Raw genomic sequence first — 20,871 nt, 5'->3', positions numbered from 1 at the left:
GCTCTTGCTCCTTCGCCTGCTTGCCGTGTGAGACTGAGTAACTGCTAGATCCTTGGACTTCCATTCACAGCTGTGACTGAACCATTGTTGGGAATTGGGCTGCCGACTGTAAGTCATCAATAAATTCTTTTACTATATAGAGACTATCCATAAGTTCTGTGACTCTAAAGAACCCTGACTAATACAGTATGGAACAAGTTTTGCCTACTAAACATTCATACTCAAATTGTGATTCTCAAAAGTAAAACCCATGTATTATCAAAATAAAGCACTTCAAAGAACAGAACACTGACAAATCCAGTATCAACTGAAATGAAAGCAGAGTACATTATAGGAAAGGAACTTTTTGAAAAAGTAATGGAATGTACTTTATATACAAAGAAATTTGAATACAAAGCAATTTGTATATGAAGTAGTATACTTTGAATAGTTTACTTTTACCCATTATCCTTTAGAACTGTGAATGATCGTTCTGGGTTGGAGGAAGCTGTGTTATTAGGAACATGATACAGGTTATTAGGAGTAAAGGAACTTTATTGAAAGCTTTATAAAAAGTTATGATGTGTTCTAGTTAATTAGCAGCCTAAAAAGAACAGCTAATATATTCAAAATATTTTAACAGTGCTGCCTATTCTACAGGGATAACTGCTCTATCAGTGTAATTACAGTGTAATAAATGAGTATTTTGTCACCAGAAAATTTAGCTACGTTAACAATTTTTCTCATGTTTTCCTGCATGTATGCATGTGCTTCATTGTGTGCCTGGTACTTGAGGTAGCTAGAAAGAGGGCACTGAATCCCCCAAAACTAGAGTTGTAGATGATTGTGAGCCTCCGAGTGGATGCAAAGGACCACACCCAGGTCCTTCTGCAAGATACAGTGCCAGCTCTCCAGCTTCAAATAGCCACATTTTTTTGTTTGTTTGTTTTGTTTTTTGAGACAGGGTTTCTCTGTGTAGCCCTAGCTGTCCTGGAACTCACTCTGTAGGCCAGGCTGGCCTCAAACTCAGAAATCTGCCTGCCTCTGCCTCCCAAGTGCTGGGATTAAAGGCATGTGCCACCACTGCCCAGCTCAAATAGTCACATTTTAAAATAGTGCAAATTTCAACATCTTACATAAAAATGTTTACAACAGTCAGAGACTGAGAAGCCAGATTGAATCAGTTTGAGCCAGAACAGATAAGTTGAACCAGCCAGAGTATAGAAAGAGCTAGAAAGGGTGAGCTTGTTCAGCAGGAAATCTCAGAGGATGAAAACATTCTAGGCCTAGATAAGATTGTATGGAGGCTAGAAGCTTCCAGGACCTGGCCTAGGTTAGCAGACAGAGGCAGTGAGCCTGAGGTGACAATTACATCAAGTGAATAAAAGATCATTGTACAGTCTAGAGGTGGAGGTTGCCTAAGGCTGGAGTTTGTAAGAGTGTACCGGGTTAAATAGTGTTCCTCACAAAATTCCTATCTATCCAGAACTCCAGAATGCATTTTTACTTGCAAACAGGATCTTTGCAGATGTAAGTGGTTTAAGACAAAGTACTAGAATCCTTCTGATGTGGTGGTGCATACCTTTAGTCACAGCATTTAGAAAGCAGAGGGTGGGTATCTTAACTCCAGGCCAGCTGGGGATGGCTCCAAGGTTAAGGGCACTAGCTGTTCTTCTAAGGACGTGGGTTCAGTTTCCAGAACCCACGTGGTGGTTCACAACCAGAGTCAGGGTATCTGACCCCATTTTCTGACTTCTGTGGGCACCAGGCACACAGATGGTATACATTCATTCATATGTAAGTAAAAAAAGGAATGGTTCAAATAAATGCTATTTATAAAAGAACTAAGTGAAGATAGTTACACAAGAGAAAAAAATGACCATGAGAAGATCAAGGTGTAAGACTGCAGTGCAGCTCTAGGAATAAACTAAGAAGTAATGTCAAGGACTACTGGCAACCAGCAGCAGGGGTGGGGTGGGAATGAGGTGTGTGGTGGTTTTGCCCAATCCTCCAAAAGCCAGATTTGAGACATCTGGCCTCCTAAACAGTGAAAATATATTGGTTGGTTTAATCCATTAAGCAAGCAGTAGTTTGTAGCAGTCTAGAAAGCTAACACATGGGAAACAGGGAGCGTAGTAAGTACAGGGCTTCTTTCGGAGGAGTTATGAAAACATTTGAAAAAATACAATGATGACTGTACACAGTGCATATAAGCATACTTTTTTAAAAAAAGATTTATTTATTTATTATATGTAAGTACACTGTAGTTGTCTTCAGACACACCAGAAGAGGGCGTCAGATCTTGTTACGGATGGTTGTGAGCCACCATATGGTTGCTGGGAATTGAACTCAGGACCTTTGGAAGAGCAGTCAGTGCTCTTAACTGCTGAGCCATCTCACCAGCCCCGCATATAAACATACTAAAAGCCACTAAAATAGTACAGTTTAAAAGGGTGAACTGTATGCTTATGAATTACATCTCAATAAAGCTGTCTATACATAAGAACTTGACAGATAAATCCTGTCATTTTTCAACTTCACTATTAATTTAAACATTTTAGAGTCTGTTCTATCTTCCATTCAGAGAAAAATTTTAAATGGAAACTTTCACAAATTTAAGAAATATTAATGAACACACGTAGAATGAATAAACAAAGCAAATCTATTTAAGTTAAAAATATTTAATATCAGATAAAAACATTGATTGACAGTTTAACATGGCACATTTCATACATAGTCAAAGGGTAAAACATTACTGGGAAAAATTAATAGGCCGTTTGGTAACTTGTTGTCCACAGAAAAGCAACGAATAGTGATATACTTGATGCCAATTATTACAAAACTTAGAGAGAACTCAGTTACCTCTAACATGTTCTGCTAGGAGAAAAGAAAACCATATTTTTTAAAATCCATATGCTACTGGGCTACAATTATCAGTGCTTTTCTAGGAATCTAGAAATTTCTTCCAACAGCTTTTCTTCTGTTGGTCAATCGTTCCTACTGATTGGCTCTCACATAGAGAATGAGGACATAGAGCGCTTTTTACACTACTGAGTAAAACCATATGAATTAACGATGGGTGCTAAGCTTAATATTTTATACAGAAATGTATAATATTTCATTTAATTGGACTGAATATATTATTTCATGAGTAACTGGGTACAGTTAAGTCCCAAAAATCTGTGAAGTTTTGTGAGAAAGTGTGTATGTTTGAGCCACTCTTGCTTACTTTAAAATGGAGTATTTGGCACTAAATGAAATAAATGAAGACAAGCAAAATACATAACACTATTACAGTTACTCTATCAGAGTTTACCATCTCCAACTGTAATTCATACGACTACTTAGCTCTTGACCAAACAGAAACAAACAGCCCTAACTACACAGCACTTACACAATTAGGAAAATAGAATCTAGAGCTAAGCTGGGGCTCCTTCTCTGATGAGCATGCCCCACTCTGCCACAATCAGTTACATATTTGCAATTCACGTTTTAAAGAAGTGCTTGTAACTTTCCACATTTTCTGGCTGATAGGTTCTTGGATGGCCAAATAAAATATGATCTTTGAATTAAGTAAGGAGGTCCAGATAATATAAACTGTTATCTTATTGGAATCTTACTTTATCAAAATACCAGATCAGAACTTCATAACTGATCTCTTGGAATAAACCACTGGTGGCCATATCTCTAAGTTTCAGACGAGTGGAAGTCCATTCACCATTCATGTTTCGAGGGTCTCTTCATTTGCTCCACAAGTATCAACAACACAAATTAGACAACTTGTGACTGGGAAAGCCCGGACTTTTGAGTTGGCGATCCACTTATCTGTTTCAGTATTATACTCAAGGATATGCCCCAATCTGCCTACACCCTGAAAACCTGCCAGGACATAGATGACAGAGCCAACTGCTGCACACTTCACTGTGACACCCCTCCATGGCATCGGTGATACCATCTTCCATTCATTTAACTTGATATCGTAATATTCCACATTGTCCAGACCACCTTCAAAAGAACAACATGAGAACTTTATTGTATTAATAATTGTTGGATCTCTTCATAGTTTTTAAAAGTTTTATATTTTAGTTTCAAAATAAAATTGTTAAACACATAGAAAGGATATAAAAGCTTTATGATCATTACCCACATGCCCACTACCTAAATATTTATTCTTGAGAAATTTTCAGAAACATTTTTTTCTACAAAGTAAAAACAACAACAACAATAAAATAAACCCTACACATTTCCTACAAATGTTCTATCCTGGAAAAGAAAACTGAAAAGTATCAGTGATTTGCTTTGATTATAAATTATTTCAAATGTTTTTCTATCTTTTAGCAATTTATGAAAAATACCAGTGAATGAGAGTAACAGAAAAGAAGTTATTGTTTTACTTAACACTTAGAAAAACCTGAAAAATGAAGTACTAGTCTCGATTCAGTTCCTCTATTGCACAATTTAACTAGTTAAGATCATTATTAGCATTACGTAGGAACGTGAGAAGGTCAATCTTGAAAAGCAAAGCTGCATCCAAGCAGTATCTAAAGTGCTGAAAGCTAAGATGGTTTAGTAGTCAAACATCTCAACTGCTCACTGTTTCTCAGGCACATGTGACAGGACTCCCTATGGGCACATGAGAAAGCACAGACTTGTCTGAGGTAGTCACAGTCACTTGACATTTCATAAAGTTTTGTTAGCACTTAAACATAATGCTGTGTTGATTCAATTTTAAAAAATGTTCCAGTAATTTAAGAACTTATCAGCAAACCCAGAGAAACTGAAAAGTAAGTTAACAGCATATACCTAAACCATTCTGACCACCGACAGCAAAGATCTTGTCCTTCACAAACACCAGCCCATGATTCTTCCTGGGCTCAATCATTGAACACAGCTCAGTCCATCTGGAAGAAAAGAAGGTTTTGGTGCGCTCATTTACAAGGAGTGAAAGGCTTCCTGCCTGCCATGCTTCATACGTGCTCACACGTGTATGTACATACATGTAAACAAACCTCAAGGGGCTTTAAATAGTTTTATAGGTAAGGTAAATTGGGGACTTTAATGAGAAAAACAGGAGGAAACAATTTATGTCTTTTGAAGAAATCCATTTTCCATAGTTTCCAATAATTCTTGAAATGGCAACAGGAGTGAAGAGGAAGAATGTAAAGCGTCAATCACATGCTCTTCTGTCTTCTGAGCCAGGGCCTCTCTGTGTAACCAGCGATCCAGAACTTGTCATGTATATGACACTGGCCTCCACTTGTGATGCTCCTCCTACCTCTGACGCTCAAGTGACAAGAATACATGATATACCCATAGAAGGAATATAAATACACGGTTTGTTTTGTTTTTCAATAGCTACTACTATAGATGTCAGTATGGCCCTGTTTTACAAGGAACACACACACACACACACACGCACACACACACATTTATGTGTGTGCTTACCCAAGTAAAATAACAATATTGTAGCTTGAAAATGGGAACAATAAGTATGGTTTCTTTACTGCTTCTATATAGTAAGCTGCCCCCATGTATTAAAAAAATATACGGCTTGGAAAATTCTGTTTACATTCTTTCTTTTTTTAAATATGTCAATAATATAAAGTTCATGCCTTCATGTACATACATTCTGAAACCTGACAGCTTAAAAGTAGATAAAATTCTTGTTTTCATGTACATACATTCTGAAACCTGACAGCTTAAAAGTAGATAAAATTCTTGTTTTCATGTACATACATTCTGAAATCTGACAGCTTAAAAGTGGCCTAGTGTCACTTGCTCTTCCTGCTGCTTGCCAATCTCTATGTAGGGCTCTCAGGTACCTCTCCAGCACCATGTCTGTTTGCATGCCACCATTCTTCCTGCCATGATGACAATGGACTAAGCCTCTGAACTGTAAGTCAGCCCCAATTAAATATTTCCTTGTAAGAGTTGCCATGGTCATGGCACAACAATAGAAAACCTAAGACACATTTCATAAATGTTGTTTTTTAGAATTGAAAGCAATAGTGAAGAAGAGGACGAGGAGGATGAAGAGGAGATCACAGTTTCCCAATTAAAATGCTAGTGTTTATTTTGAGCATAGGTTTTATTGGGAGATATGATCCCCAAGACACAACTAGTGAAATGTAATGACAAGAACCACTTTGTAATATTGCTACTTAACGACAAAAGTATTCTAAGTTTTCTCCCCTTCTTTCCTACATTTCTTGGCCTCTCAAACAACAATATTTTATGAGTCTGATGGACCAATTGTGTGTATCTCATTCATATTTACTGCAAAAGCAGGACCAGAAAGAGAGGGGCTCCCATGTATGACAAGGCCAAGTTATTTCCTAAAATTTCAGGCTAGTTAAGTGTATGGCTATTCTGAAAACAAGAATTCCACCTCTGTTGGGTTCCTTCTACCTTTCTGCATCTTTACTCAGTGACCTTATGGGATGCAATGGCACTGACTGAATCATTTTAAATAGATACATACGTTTCTGTGGCAGGATCATACACTTCGCAGGAACTAAGCACTCTCCCAGAAACATTGTTTCCTAAGCTTCCACCACAAACATAGATGAGGCCATTGGCCTCCACCATCCCATGGCTGCAGCGCTGAGTCAGCATGCTGGGCTTCGTGTGCCAACTCTCAGTCCTTGTATCATAGCATTCAAACAAATACAGGGCCGAGTTTCCTGTAAAAGAAAAGGACTCAAAGTAAGAGGCTGGGCATGAAGACTGTGACTGAGGCCAGTCTGGGGTATATAGTGGGACCCTGTTTCAACACCCACCCTGCGAAGAAAGGGCCCTTCCTACTACTCTTCATACTTGGTTTGGAGTCGTTTGAACTGAAATCACTGTACAGCTAAATGAAAAGAGGGAAGAATTGAGGTTTGTAGACAACATTTTTTCTATTTATCACAATAGTATTTTTTAAAAAGCTAGTAATCTTGTATGGATCTTGGAAGGCATTATAAAAAGATCTTTGGGGCAGATTTATTATATATCTAGTACCCTGTTTATTAATGAGACAATGTGCAGATGGGTCCTAAAGTCATCTTGGTCCTTACTTGAATACAACATCAAAGTATCAAGGTGTATTTCTGTCTGTACACTAAGTATGCATTTTAAGAGCAAACACATATTCACTATATTTTGCAACTGTGCAAACTATAGGAACTCAGTGATCATTTAGAAATAACCTCATTAAAGAGCAAGTGCTTCTTGTCCTGAGGAACTTTTATCTAATTCTTTCTTTTCTTTGAGACGGGTCCCACTAGGTAACCTTGGCTGTCATGGACCTTAATATGTAGGTGCTGACTTTCAGTTCTTGTGTCATAGCACTCAAAATAGGGCTGAATTCAGCCTTGAATTTATAGAAATATGCCTGCCTCTGCCTCAATGCTGGGATTAAAGATATATATCACCATGCACAGTTACTAGCACTGAGTTATATAATAATTTCTCAGGTTTTCTTTTGCTATTGTTGTCGTTGGTTATTTTTGTTTTTGAGACACAGTTTCTCTGTGTAGCCCTGGCTGTCCTGGAACTCACTCTGTACACTAGGCTGGCTTGAACTCAGAGATCAGCCTGCTTCTGCCTCCCAAGTGCTAGGACTAAAGGTGTGTGCCACCATGCCTGGCTCAGAAATTTCTTCTTTGGTTTGATTCTAACTTAGAGGAAGACTTAAATTGACTTTATGTTAGCTTACTACTATTGAACAGGAAGTGATGCCTGACAGTAGACTATTTCCTGTCTTCTTGAAAGAAAGTAAAATTTTCTTATCTCCCTTGATTTGATATAATGGCAAATGATTAAAAACATGATATATGTATGTTCCTAAATATTTAATAATATTCTATGGATTTTGAAAATTGTCTAGAACACTTTATATGAAAAATTTCTACCTTAGTTCTCTTGTAAGGCAATATGGAAAAATGTTAATATAAAATACTGTTAGAAAGAAAGTGATTTTTCTTTATCTAGTTTTACATAGTTTTCACTCACAAATCAGAACTTACTCTATGAAGTTCCACATTTTTTTATGGGATAAAATGGAGTATGTACTAACTATGCTTCAAACCTAAGACCTCCCAACTCTGAAGCATCACATTCTGCTACATTTTAAATCCACGTTTAAACAACTAGCAATGGCAGGCCCAGAAATAACTCCACTGGCAGCTGCTCAGTGTGAAGCTGAAGGCAGCTTGGATGGACGGCTTTCTCTTTTCTGCCTGTTTGCTTCTTTGATCCTCGTTCATTGAGTTCATTTGAAATCACCATGGACAGGTTTCTGAGAGACTCCATACCTGGCACTCAGCTACAGTCTAGAGAGGATAGATATAATTATACCTCACTGTGACTGCAGTCTCCTTCTAGACGCATTATTTCAGACCTCGTTGGACAATAACCATAGGAATTCAGACCACAGAGTATAGATGCGTAAGACAACATTACCTCTATTCATTCAACACCCTTTGCCTGAAAGATTCTTTTCCCCACAGTGAGGTGTGAGATGTGAGAAGGCAGAGCCCGAATCACTCTCACCTAAATCAGTACCAGGCTATGGGGCTCTCAATACACCAGCGAATGAGGGGGAAACAGGTTAGACCCTAGTCATACTGCTGCAAGTTCTGTAACTGTCTCTAAGATTCTGGCAAGCTCACAGGAAGTATTTCTAAATTAATATGCATTTACTTCACTGTTTTACATTTAAATAAAGACATAGGATATGATTTTTATATATAAAGAGAATTGGGCGGAAAAGACAGGCTTTAAAATTTGGGAGCCACAAATACACATAAAATTTCCATCTGAAAAAATTAGTAAAACAAAGGGGCTGGATTACTTTATTTCCAATGCAATATACTTAATTTACAATTAGACATTGCAGGCTCAAATGTGATACACTAGGAAACTAGTAAACATGGAAGGGTAAATAGGAACAGCCCCCACAGGTGCATGTGTTTGAATATTTGGGCGTAGGAAGTGGCCCTATTAGGAGGTGTGGCCTTATTGGAGGAAGTGTGTCACTATGGGGGAAAGCTTTGAGATCAATGCTACACCCAATGTGACAGTCTCCTCCTGCTGCCTGAGGATCAAGATGTAGAACTCTCAGCAGCATATCTGCTGCTAAACCCCTGAAACTGTAAGCCAGCCCCAATTAAATGTTTCAAAAATCATGTAACACTTTCACCTAATTTTAAGCTGAGAAGTGAAGATCATTGAGAATAACAAGTAAAAGAAGCACTAGTCATGACTAGCGATAACTTTCAGTTTGTTTGTTAAGAGAAAGGGCTTTGCTATATAGCGCTGACTGGCCTGGAACTTGCTCTGTAGACCAGGCTGGCTTCAGACTCATAGAACTCTACCTGCTCCTGCTTCCCAAGTGCTGTGACTAAAGGTGTGTGTGCATCATCACTCCTGGCTGATACTTTTAAATAAATATTTAAACTTGGAAAATTTAGTGGGAAACAGTATTTAGCAGATACTAAAAATACACTATTTAAGGGGCTGGCTAGATGGCTTAATAGTTAAGAGCACAGTCTCCTGTTGCAGAAGACTTGGGTTCAGTTCCCAGCACCCACATGGCAGCTAATAACCATCTGTAACGCTAGTGCTAGGGATCTGATACCAGCTTCTGGTCTCTGCGGGCACTAGGCATGCATATGGTACACCATCATACATACAGGCAAAACACTCATACACATAATAAAGTAATAAAAAATCCTAGAGAAAAAACAAACAACAAAAACAAAACAATATACTAACAAACTCAAAACAAAACAAAACAAAAAACCCAAATCCAAATATCCTGTTTTAAGTTAAAACCCTAACTCAGTAAGTGTTAAAGAAATGAAGTTATCAACAGAACAGTTGTTTCTATTGGCTTTAGGTATATTTGAAATATACTATATGATATATTATATGATAAGAATGCTTTTAAAAATAGTAAAAGATTGTTTTTTAAGTTACATTTAGAAAAATCCTGTTTTTTCTTATCCTCATTTCATATGTAGCAGGAGGTAAAAACTTAGAAAAACAAGAAATAAAAAATTTACAACAGATAAGCATGCTGTGTCAAAATGTTCTATGGGCTAATTAATATAAGGCACAAAGAAAAATACTTAAATCCCATGCCTTAGGGTCTCCCTAGGTTTTTGTTGTTGTTGTTGTTTGTTGTTGTTGTTTTTTTTTAAGTTCAGTATTGTAAGTAAAGAAATTACTTGAAAAATTACATGAAAAGAGGAAAGCATAAAAAAACTATTATATGCTAGTCTATTAATCTTTAAACTCTATTAATCCTAGGCTGTACTTAGGAAAAGAAAAAATACTGACTCTAAAAAATTATTAGACAGGTATTTATACTTATACCCATACCCTACATTGATCCATGAAAACAAAATTTAAAGCAGGGAACAGGGATGTATCTTAGTTGGTAGAGCACATGTCTATTAGGCACAAAATCCTAGGTTTCACACTTAACACTGCAAACCAATGATAATGGTAGCACAAGCTTGTAGTCAAAGCATTTGGGACACTGGAAGTTCAAGATCATCCATAGCTACAATGTAAGTAGGAAGATAGCCTGGGCTACATGAGATCCAATTTCCAAATTAACCAACCAGCCAGCCAGTCAGCCAACCAACCAGCTCCTATGTTTACTTTTTAAAAAGCAAATGAGACCAATTGTCCTTGAGTATCATGGCTCATATACATGATTGTAGCACTCAGGAGGCTGAGACAGGCAAATGCTGAGTTTAAGACACCCTGGTCTATGAAGTAAGACTCTTATCAAAAAGAGTAGAAAGAAGAACAAAGAGCACTTGTTCCTTTATTATTATTATTATTATTATTATTATTATTATTTATATATTATATTCTGAATGTAGTTTCCCCTCCTTCTCTCCTTCCCCCAGTGGTGGTTTGAATAGATTTGGCCCCCATAGATACATGTGTTTGAATGCTTGGTCATAGGGAGTGGCACTATTAGGCAGTGTGGCCTTGTAAGAGAAGCTGTGTCACTGTGGAGGCAGGCTTTGAGGTCTTAAATGCTCAAGCACAGCCTCTTACTTGCTGCCTGTGGATCACGATGTAGAACTCTTGGGGCTGGAGAGATGACTCAGAGGTTAAAAGCACTGACTGATGCTCTTCCAGAGGTTGTGAGTTCAATTCCCAGCAACTACATAGTGGCTTACAACCATCTGTAATGGGATATAATTGAAGAGAATGACAGAGTACTCCCATATAGAAAATAAATAAATAAATCTTTTTTAAAAAATTAGGAGGGTGGCCTGAGCAGACCTTGGGCACAAACTCCACAGCCAGTCCCACAACATGCAGGGGAAGCTCCACTCCCAAGTGCTCTAACACTCACAGGGTCATAGGATCAGAGGTGAGGAGGACACAACATCTGTCCCAGCACTGGGAGTAACTGGACCAGTGGGACCCAGGCACACAGGACACCAGACCAGTGGCATGGTTTCCTTCCAGTCTGGGCTGGTGCCCTGAGCAGACCTTGGGTACAAAGTCTGCAGCCAGTCCCACAACACACAGAGGAAGCTCCACTCCCAGGCGCCCTAACATACCCAGAATCTCAGGATCACAGGATCCCAGAATCACAGAGACAGCTTGACTTTGAGGAGTTCTGACACAACCAGGATCACAGGAAGGACAAGCTCCAATCAGACATAGTCAGGGCAGGTAGCACTAGAGGTAACCAGATTGTGGGAGGCAAGCATAAGAACATAAGCAACAGAAACCAAGTTTACTTGGTATCATCAGAACCCAATTCTCCCACCATAGCAAGTCCTGGATATACCATCACACCAGAAAAGCAAGACTCTGATTTAAAATCACATCTCATGATGATGATCATGACAGAAAACTTTAAGAAGGACATAAATGACTCCCTTAAAGAAATACAGGAGAACAGGTAGAAATCCTTGAAGAGGAAACACGTAAAGAATTACAGGAAAACACAATCAAACAGGCAAAGGAAATGAACAAAACCATCCAGGCTCTAAAAATGGAACTAGAAATAATAAAGAAATCACAAAGGGAGTCAACCCTGGAATTAGAAAACCTAGGAAAGAGATCAAGAGTCAGATGTAAGCATCACCAACAGAATACAGGAGATAGAAAACTTAGGTGCAGGAGATACCATAGAAATCATTGACACAACAGTATAAGAAAATTGCAAAAAGCAAAAAGCTCCTAACCCAAAATATCCAGAAAATCCAAGACACAATGAGAAGACCAAAACTAAGGATAATAGGTCTAGAAGAGAGTGAAGATTCCCAACTTAAAGGGCCAGTAAATATCTTCAACAAAATTGTGGAAGAAAACTTCCCTAACCTAAAGAAAGAGATACCCATAAACATACAATAAGCCTATAGAACTCCAAATAGTTTGGACCAGAAAAGAAATTCCTCCCGTCACATAATAATCAAAAAACCAAATGCAATAAACAAAGGAAGAATTTTAAAAGCAGTAAGGGAAAAAGGTCAAATAACATATAAAGGCAGGCCTATCAGAATTATACCAGACTTCTCACGACAGACTATAAAAGCCAGAAGATCCTGGACAGATGTCCTACAGAGCCTAAGAGAACACAAATGCCAGCTCAGGCTACTATACCCAGCAAAACTCTCAATTAACATAGAGAAAACAAGATATTCCATGACAAAACCGAATTTACACAGTATCTTTCCACAAATCCAGCCCTACAAAGGATAATAGATGGAAAACACCAACACGCTAGAAAAAGCAAGAAGCAATCTTTCAATAAACCTACACAAACAAAATTCCACCTCTAACAACAAAAATAACAGTAACAATCACTTTTCCTTAATATCTTAATATGAAAATTAATATTGCCAACATATCCTAATCAATTGAAATTCAAAAATATGAGGAATTAGAGATTTGTTGGCTGCCACCCAGTGGTCTCTCTAATTTGGTAATTAGAGAAATAGGTCCAATATTGTACAATCCATATAAACTTTCTGCTTGTTTGTACATGACAGTGTCTTGCTGTGTGCCACATAATGGTCTTAAAATCATGCTTCTCCTATCTCAGCCTCTCTATTAGTAGGACTGTCTATTTGATGTTTTTACACTATACTATGGTTTCAGGACAGCTTACATATTTCAAAATTATTTATATAGCCAAAAGAAATGTAGGCAATTAATTTGGGAGGTGGCTTGTAAGAGAACAACAAAGAGTGAGACTGAATGCATTGCTTGATATTTATAATTATTGTATCAATTTTGAAGAGGACTTTATAAGTTACTCTTATTCTGAGATGAATGCTTTTCAAAATCATCACAGCCAACGAACCAGAGTCTTACCCTCACCTAATGTCTGTACCACCCTCCAAGCAGAACCATTGTTCATTGAAACAGTTGATGAATGACTTCATGGTTAGACCATCTTAATACATGCATCATTTCTTAAATGAATCTAACCTGTTTCCTGTGGGCTGAGAATGGTGACAATGACTCAAGCCAAATAGCTTTGATCATAGCAGGAAATCTGCATCCAAATAATCGTGCCTACAATTCATTCCTTGGCGAGGCAGAACTGTCAACTCTTAGCTTAGCTACTATGGAGGTAAAATCCTTTGGTGATGTGAGGGACATTGAAGTACAGCCTTATTACAATGAACTCCAATGTCTAAAAATTGTTCTTATAGCCAGGTGCGGTGGCTCACGCCTTTAATCCCAGCACTCGGGAGGCAGAGCAGGTGGATTTCTGAGTTCGAGGCCAGCCTGGTCTACAAAGTGAGTTCCAGGACAGCCAGGGCTATAAAGAGAAACCCTGTCTCGGAAAACAAAAACAAACAAACAAACAAACAAAAAATTATTCTTATTCTGGGTTTGTACCACAGTAAGAGCCAAGATTTTAAAGCTTTACTAAAAACAAAACAAACAAACATTTTATCTATTTTATTTTATCTATTTTATCTATTATTATGTCTTAATAACATTTCCACCATTGTTATGATTGGCATAAAAATATTTTTTGTGTTGAATAAAAAAATAGTTCAATTAAAAAATAAATAAAATAAATTAAAAAAATAAAGTTCTCAAATCAAACTGCAAAAAAAAAAAAAATTAGGAAGTATATTTTTTAAAAAAAGGATGAAGCCGGGCGTGGTGGTGTATGCCTTTAATCCCAGCACCTGAGAGGCAGAGGCAGGTGGATTTCTGAGTTCGAGGCCAGCCTGGTCTACAGAGTGAGTTCCAGGACAGCCAGGGCTATACAGAGAAACCCTGTCTCGAAAAACAAACAAAAACAAAAAAACAAAACCAAAAAAAAAAAAAAGAAAATTAAAAAAAGGATGTAGAACTCTCAGCTCCTTCTCCAGCACCATGTCTGCCTGCAGGCTGCCATGCTTCCCACCATGATGACAATGGACAGCCTTTGAACCTATAAGCCAGCCCCAATTAAATGTTTTCCTTTGTAAGAATTGCCTTGGTTATGGTGTCTCTTCACAGCAATGGAAACTCTAGCTAAAACATCCTCCAAATAACATGTTCTAAAATGGGTCAGTGAATAAATAAAATTCTAAAACTTTCAAAGGAAATAACATCACCTACTCAAAACAAGTAAAATTCAAACACTGTCAACCATCAGTTCACCATAGTAAAAAAGCAATTCATCTAGAAAAATGGCATTCTAATTTTCTGTTACTTTAAATTCTGTGTATGAGTATATGAATATCCATGCAGGTGTCCAGGGACCAGAGGTACTGAATGTCTCTCAGAGCTGGAGTTACAGGTGGCTGTAAGATCACCTTATGTCCTCTGGAGCAGCAGTACAAGGTTTTAATCATTGAGCCATCTCTCTAGTCCCAGTGCTGGCACTCTTGTCGATTAATAACTTAAAGGACAAAGGAAAACTTATAAGGAAACAGGTTCTAAAATGTTAACAGACGTACACTTAAATTGCTGAAGTATTGGGACAAATTTTCCCAATTTTTGAAAACTATGATTGTCAAGAAACTTGGATTAAAATACTTCTGTTAAACAAAAATATCAACAGGGTCTTACCTACTTCTGAACCTCCAGATGTATAAATTTTGCCTTCTGCTGCACAGGCAGCAAGGCTGTCTCGAGGTGTTGGAGGACCCAGTTTGGAATACCAGCTATCCTTTACAACATTGTAGCAATCCATTCGCTTTATGGGGAAAAGCTGAGAACCTCCCAAAATGTATACTACATTGTCCCAAAACACACATGCTGCATCTCTTCGTTTTTCAAAGGGGCAGCGAATGTCTGTCCAACTGTAATCCTGAAAGGAAGGGCAAGAAGCTTTCAGAAACAGAAAGCATAAAGGACAACGTACAGATAAAGAAAATACAAAGAGAATGGGCTTTTGTTTCCTAGACTGCATATCTAGTACCCAGTTTAAGCTGAGTGATTTCTCCAGAGCGTTGGCTAGTTGAGGTGGAGAAAACATGACCGGATGCCCCATGGCTTTGAGACAGGCGTGTACGTCTGAATAGACTACCACTACTCTGTCTTCTCTGTCATTAAAGCTTGAAGATAATAACTCTAAAATAAATAAAACCATTGCTATTTTAAAAGTACTTTTTTATTGTTTTTAATTATGTTTATGTGTTTGTGTCTGTATGTGGGTATGTGCATGTGAGCGCAGACTCTTTAGACAATATTAAGTGCTTCAAGTAGCTGTTTTCTGCAATGATTACAAGCACCAACCAGCTCCTTAAAACCAACTAATTCCTTAAATCTGCTTCTTATATTCATTCTTTCCCTCTCTCCTTTACTTTTTCTTTCCTTTTCTTTTCCTTTCCTTTCCCTTTTTTCTTCCTTCCTTTCATTCATCCACTCATTTTCCTTTTTTTCCTTCTTCAAGACAGGGTTTCTTTGCATAGCCCTGACTGTCCTAGAACTCTTTCTGTAGACTAGGCAGCCCTTGAACTCAGAGATCCACCTGCCTCTGCCTCCCTAAGTGTTGGGATTAAAGGCGTGTGCCACCACTGCCCATCAAAAGATGCCTTTGTTTGTTTGTTTTTGTATGTGCTTTTTCTTCTGTCTTATTATTTCCACTCCAATTATAACAAGAACAATCAGTTTAAAACCTATTTAATCATGCATAAAACAAACTTACCCACCAATTAGCAGACCAGACATGAACATAATTGTTGAATAGAAATTTAACTTACACTCAAAGTTCCATGATTTCAAAATAATGGCTAACTCAATATCAAATAAGACACTGGAAGAACAAGAATGAGAGGAGCTAACAAGTTACTAAGGTGTGATGAGTAACCATCACCACTTTGGCAGGCCTAGGAGGAGGGTAAGCAAGTCTCTGTTTACACTGAAACGACTATAATGTTATGTTTTTTTTTAATGTAAAAGGAGATTGAAGGTGGTGTGCTGAATAAAATTCTGTATCATTTTGACTTTAAATTCTCAATTTCATTGTAATAAAGCCTTACTGGCAGATGGCAACATATTCTAGTGTGTACACTGGCTACATCTGCTTTCACTCCACTGGCAGCTGCAAAACAAACTAGACCTAACCACCTAATGTGTCACTCTGTCCCTACACCAGCTCTGTTCCTGGCCCAGGTAACTAGCTGACCTCTAGCCAACCCTCAACCCTTTTCTTATGTAGTGACAGCTTTGCAGGATGTTTTGTTTTTCCTTTTTAGCATATATTAAATGTTGAAAACAATGGGGTTCATTGTGTCATTTTCTCACGTGCCTATAAAGTTCTTGACTATGTCTATGTCCCCAATTACTCTAGTCTTCCCATTTCCTTTGGGTCCTTTTCTCTTCTAATTTCATGTCATTAAAAAAAGAAGAATCCACATATGAGAAAACACGATACTTGTCTAAGTCTGGTTTACCATTTTCTATGTTTTGTGGCATCCGGGGATGCTTCTATCCACCGAGCATGTGTATGCATGGGGAAGTCCCTAAAGGTATTGTAGAATCCAAAATAAATTCAAGACCACCCAGTCCCCTCCCCCTCTGAAGGGACTTTCCAAACTATACTAGCAGATCAGGTACAGAGCCAGATAAGAAAGCTGGCCGACTACACAATGCTGAGAAAAACCATAAGGGCAGGTGGAGTGAGAGACCAGGCCAAAGATAGTCACCCCTTGCAAACCAACCAATGCCTGGAAGGGTTACTTGCTACATCAACTAGAATAAGCCAGCTAGCCGTGTTGCCTAAATCTGCCCCTTACAAGGTATAAAAAGTGTGTTCTTTGTTCTTTCGGGGGTCTCTCCTCTTGCCTGCATCCTGGGGGAGGGGGGTGTCCCAATGCGTTGGATCAATAAACCTCTTGCAGTTTGCAGCGATCACGGTCTCTGAGGTCTTTGTGAGTGAGAGTCTTTGGGTGAACTCCCACAGTATACCATACTGACACTGTGTTCCTACTGCTTTCCAAGATAGCTAAAAAGCAATCAAGATCAGGCAACAGATCCAGCGATTCCCAGACTCACTGAGTAAGGCACTCTGTGTGAATGTTACTGTTGCGGTCCCTATAAGAATATCAAGTTGGTATTTATATCTTGTAAGCATCGGTTATGTCAGACTTTTATTAGATTAGAATATACCCTAAGAATTTCTATTCTGTTCTGAACTCCTAGGAAAGGGTTTGAAGGGACTTTAAACTCTTAATGATACACATTTAAAAAAACAACAACAACAACAAAAAAACCCAAGGTAACTTACATGATTCTCATCTGTTGCACAAATCCACCACAGAGCAGAGAAATACAAACTCAGCCAAGGTCTCCTCACTCTTCATATAAGTTACTGAAAGCTATGTGGGAAACACTCTGAAACTGTAAGGTATCAGTAACTATGCTTCTATGAGCTTCAACTAAAGTCAGGCTGAAAGATTGGTCACTTGTTCCTTTAGATGATCTCCAACACCTGCCAGTCTTAAATTAAAAATAGCCACTCAGGGGGTCGGAGCTGGGGAAATGGCTTAGTGGTTAAGAGCACATACTTCTTGAGTTAGCTTGCCAGCACCAACGTCAGGTGGCTCCCAGCTGCTTGTAACTTGAGTTCCAGGGTATCTGTGATGGCTACTCTTGATTATCAACTTGACTACATTTGCAATTATAAACTCAAGTGGCTGGATACACCTGTGAGGAATTTTTTCTTAAATAAAAAACGTGAAGTGGGAAATCCCACTTTTAATCCAGATCCTATGAGGTTGGAAGATCTACCTTTTTATCTGGGACACACCTTCTTCCGGTAGCCTATAAAAAGAACATAGAACAAGGGCACTTGGTCTCTTTGCCTGCTTGCTCTTTCTGACTTGTCCATTCCTTCTCTGGCTGAAGAGCCTACTTCTTCAGGATCCTGGTCTATACTAGAGACCAGCTGAAATACCCAGCCTCATGGACTGAACAATTCCTCGATTCTTGGACCTTCCATTGTTAAACAGCCACTATTAGGATACAGCTTGTAAGCCATTCTAATATATCCCCTTCACACACACACACACACGCTCCCACTCTATCAATTCTGTTCCTCTAGAGCATCAGTTCCCAATCTCTGGGCCAATATCCCTTTTAGGGGGTGTCTATCGAATGGCCCTTTCACAGGGGTCACCTAAGACCATCAGAAAACACAGATACTTACATTATAATTCATAACGGCAAAATCACAGTTATAAAGTAGCAGTGAAAATATATTCATGGTTGGAGGTTACCACAACATGAGAAACTGTGTATAAAGGGTTGCAGCATTGGGAAGGCTGAGAACCAGTGCTTTAGAGAACCCTGAACAATACAGCTTTTGGTACCAGGAGTGTGGCAACCCTAATACAGTATCTGATACCCTCTTTTGACCACCATGGGCAACTAGACTCATGTGAACCCTTACTCCCACACAGACAAATGCTCATACTCCTAATTAAAAATAAATATTAAGATGTTTTGTGGGATCTTCTTACATTACAAATTTAAGAATGAAAATAACTTTAAAGGTAGCAAGATAATTCAGAGATAAAGATGTCTAAATTGATGACCTGAATTTAATCCTACAGACCTATAAGTTATATTGTTTCTCAAGAAACTTCCTTTTTTTTTTTTAAGTTTTGAATCAAGACCTTGCTATGTTGTAGAGTCACACTCAAACTCTTGATCTCAAGTGATTCTCCACCTCAGGCTCCTGAGCAATGGGTCTACAGGCACATACCACTATGCCTGGATCTCATTCTCGTTAACATATTTCAGGATAGTTAATTTTAAATTCAATTGCTATTGTACACGCCAGACACTATGTTTAATAACTGTTAGCTACAAATAGTAATGTAATGGTTTCCATTTTTCAGAAGGTAATTTAAGTGTCCTTTATAAGCATTTCTACTGTGAGTACAAAACTACTCATTTCAGCTACCGTCTTGTGCCTTAAATTCAGCCTATTTAAAAAAGGCCTGTTTCAATGTCCTTGGCTATGCTTGTGTATATAAATGGAAAGAGGGAGAGATGACTTTTGTTTTTTTTTAAATAAGCACATGGTTCAGCATCTCTGGGAAGTCGATCTCATTCCTATAATCTGCCACCCCAAGTAGCATACTGAGAAAGTTATCTGATGTCCACTCTTGATAAGTGTTTTGGGCTTGTAAGCTCATAAGTATGAACGCTGGTGAAGGACCCAGTTCTAACTTAGGCCATGTAGGGGAAGGAGGATTATTTTTAGTTCTCTGAAAGTTAGAGGAACATGTAGCTTTCATGTAATCAATAAAATGGACAAAGGCACTAAAGTCATACTTAGGCAGGTAACTATGGGCCCAGAAAAGTAATTCAGTATATTTAATGAGTATTTCATTGCAAAGGTATGTGCTTAGGTGCTGAGAAAACAAGCAAACTAGAAAGGGTGTGGACAGCACGTGTAAGTTCTCACACAGCAGCCACGAGTGTGCTCACAACTGAAGCATCATGCATGTATAAGCATGACATCCTGTCTTCCTTGGTCCTAAGTCAGCCTTTCTTGCCACAGACTACACATTTTTAAGAGCAAAGCTCCTTGCTTTACTGATTCCTTTCTGAGTCATGGCCATGCAGACGTCTGTGGAGAGCCTTGCCGCGAGCAATCGCCATTATAAGATGGCGCTGGCCTCCGCTGTGCCTAACTAGTAAATAAGCCTTGTACGCAGGTGCGAGAGTGAACTCACACCTAGTCACTGCCCATCTCGGGGCATAGTAATGGGGTGATGGGCGAGCAACAAATCAGGAGCTGACACACCACATCAGGTGCTGAAACGCCATGGCTGAGGGCTATATTAGCAACGCCATTTTCCGGGGTCTGGGCCTTCCCTCTTGAAGAAGCAATAAAGCTTTTGCTGCAGAAGAATCTTGTTGTCCAAGTGTGTTCTTGCCGGCGAGAACCATAGCTCGGGAAAGACGTCCAGATGGGAAACTGAGCACTCCATTCTATCCTACCCTGTGTAACTGTCCAGCTGCAGAGAAGGAAACTATGCCCATTTGCTTATACACTGTTTATGGCTATTTACCTTCTACAGCAACACAACTGAGTAGCTATGGCAATGAAGAGAACAATTGGCAAGGATGAAACTAATTTCCTCTGATCTTTATATAGAAGTCTGCTAAGCCCCGATCTATAGTAGGCTGGTGTATGCAGGACAGATTAATGCCCCAGCTCCTCCTACGTATTAGATATAGGATATATCTAGATGTCTCTTTTAAATTCCAGAGCACAAGAGCCCTCTAATAAGTGGAACAGGTTATAGCAGTGTGGCCCAGCAGATGCTTCCTTCACATGGCTTCTGGAATATCACAATATGACCACAGTACACAGCCAGAATTCTGGAGCACATTAAAGCCAACTATTTTTAAGTAGGTATTAGTCTTCTGGTTCTACAGTTTGTTCAAACAGAGAGT

General features: G+C 38.6%; 1 protein-coding gene across 2 annotated transcripts in view; it reads right to left on the bottom strand.

The window, feature by feature from the left end:
* Nucleotides 1-2,644: 2,644 nt before the first annotated feature.
* Nucleotides 2,645-20,871, bottom strand: part of Klhl7 (kelch like family member 7) — a 60,721-nt gene continuing 42,494 nt past the window's right edge. For both annotated transcript variants that reach the window (XM_021163177.2, XM_029477286.1), the window contains exons 8-11: nt 15,025-15,265; nt 6,461-6,662; nt 4,783-4,880; nt 2,645-3,984 (exon numbers count right to left, since the gene is read on the bottom strand). In XM_021163177.2, coding sequence (XP_021018836.1) covers nt 3,701-3,984; nt 4,783-4,880; nt 6,461-6,662; nt 15,025-15,265 — 825 coding nt within the window. In that variant the 3' untranslated portion in view covers nt 2,645-3,700. The remainder of the gene's footprint in view (nt 3,985-4,782; nt 4,881-6,460; nt 6,663-15,024; nt 15,266-20,871) is intronic.

This window comes from Mus caroli, chromosome 5 (genome assembly GCF_900094665.2).
Source record: "Mus caroli chromosome 5, CAROLI_EIJ_v1.1, whole genome shotgun sequence".
In the NCBI taxonomy this organism is placed as follows: Eukaryota; Metazoa; Chordata; class Mammalia; order Rodentia; family Muridae; genus Mus; species Mus caroli.
This window is presented reverse-complemented; position numbering and strand designations above follow the sequence as displayed.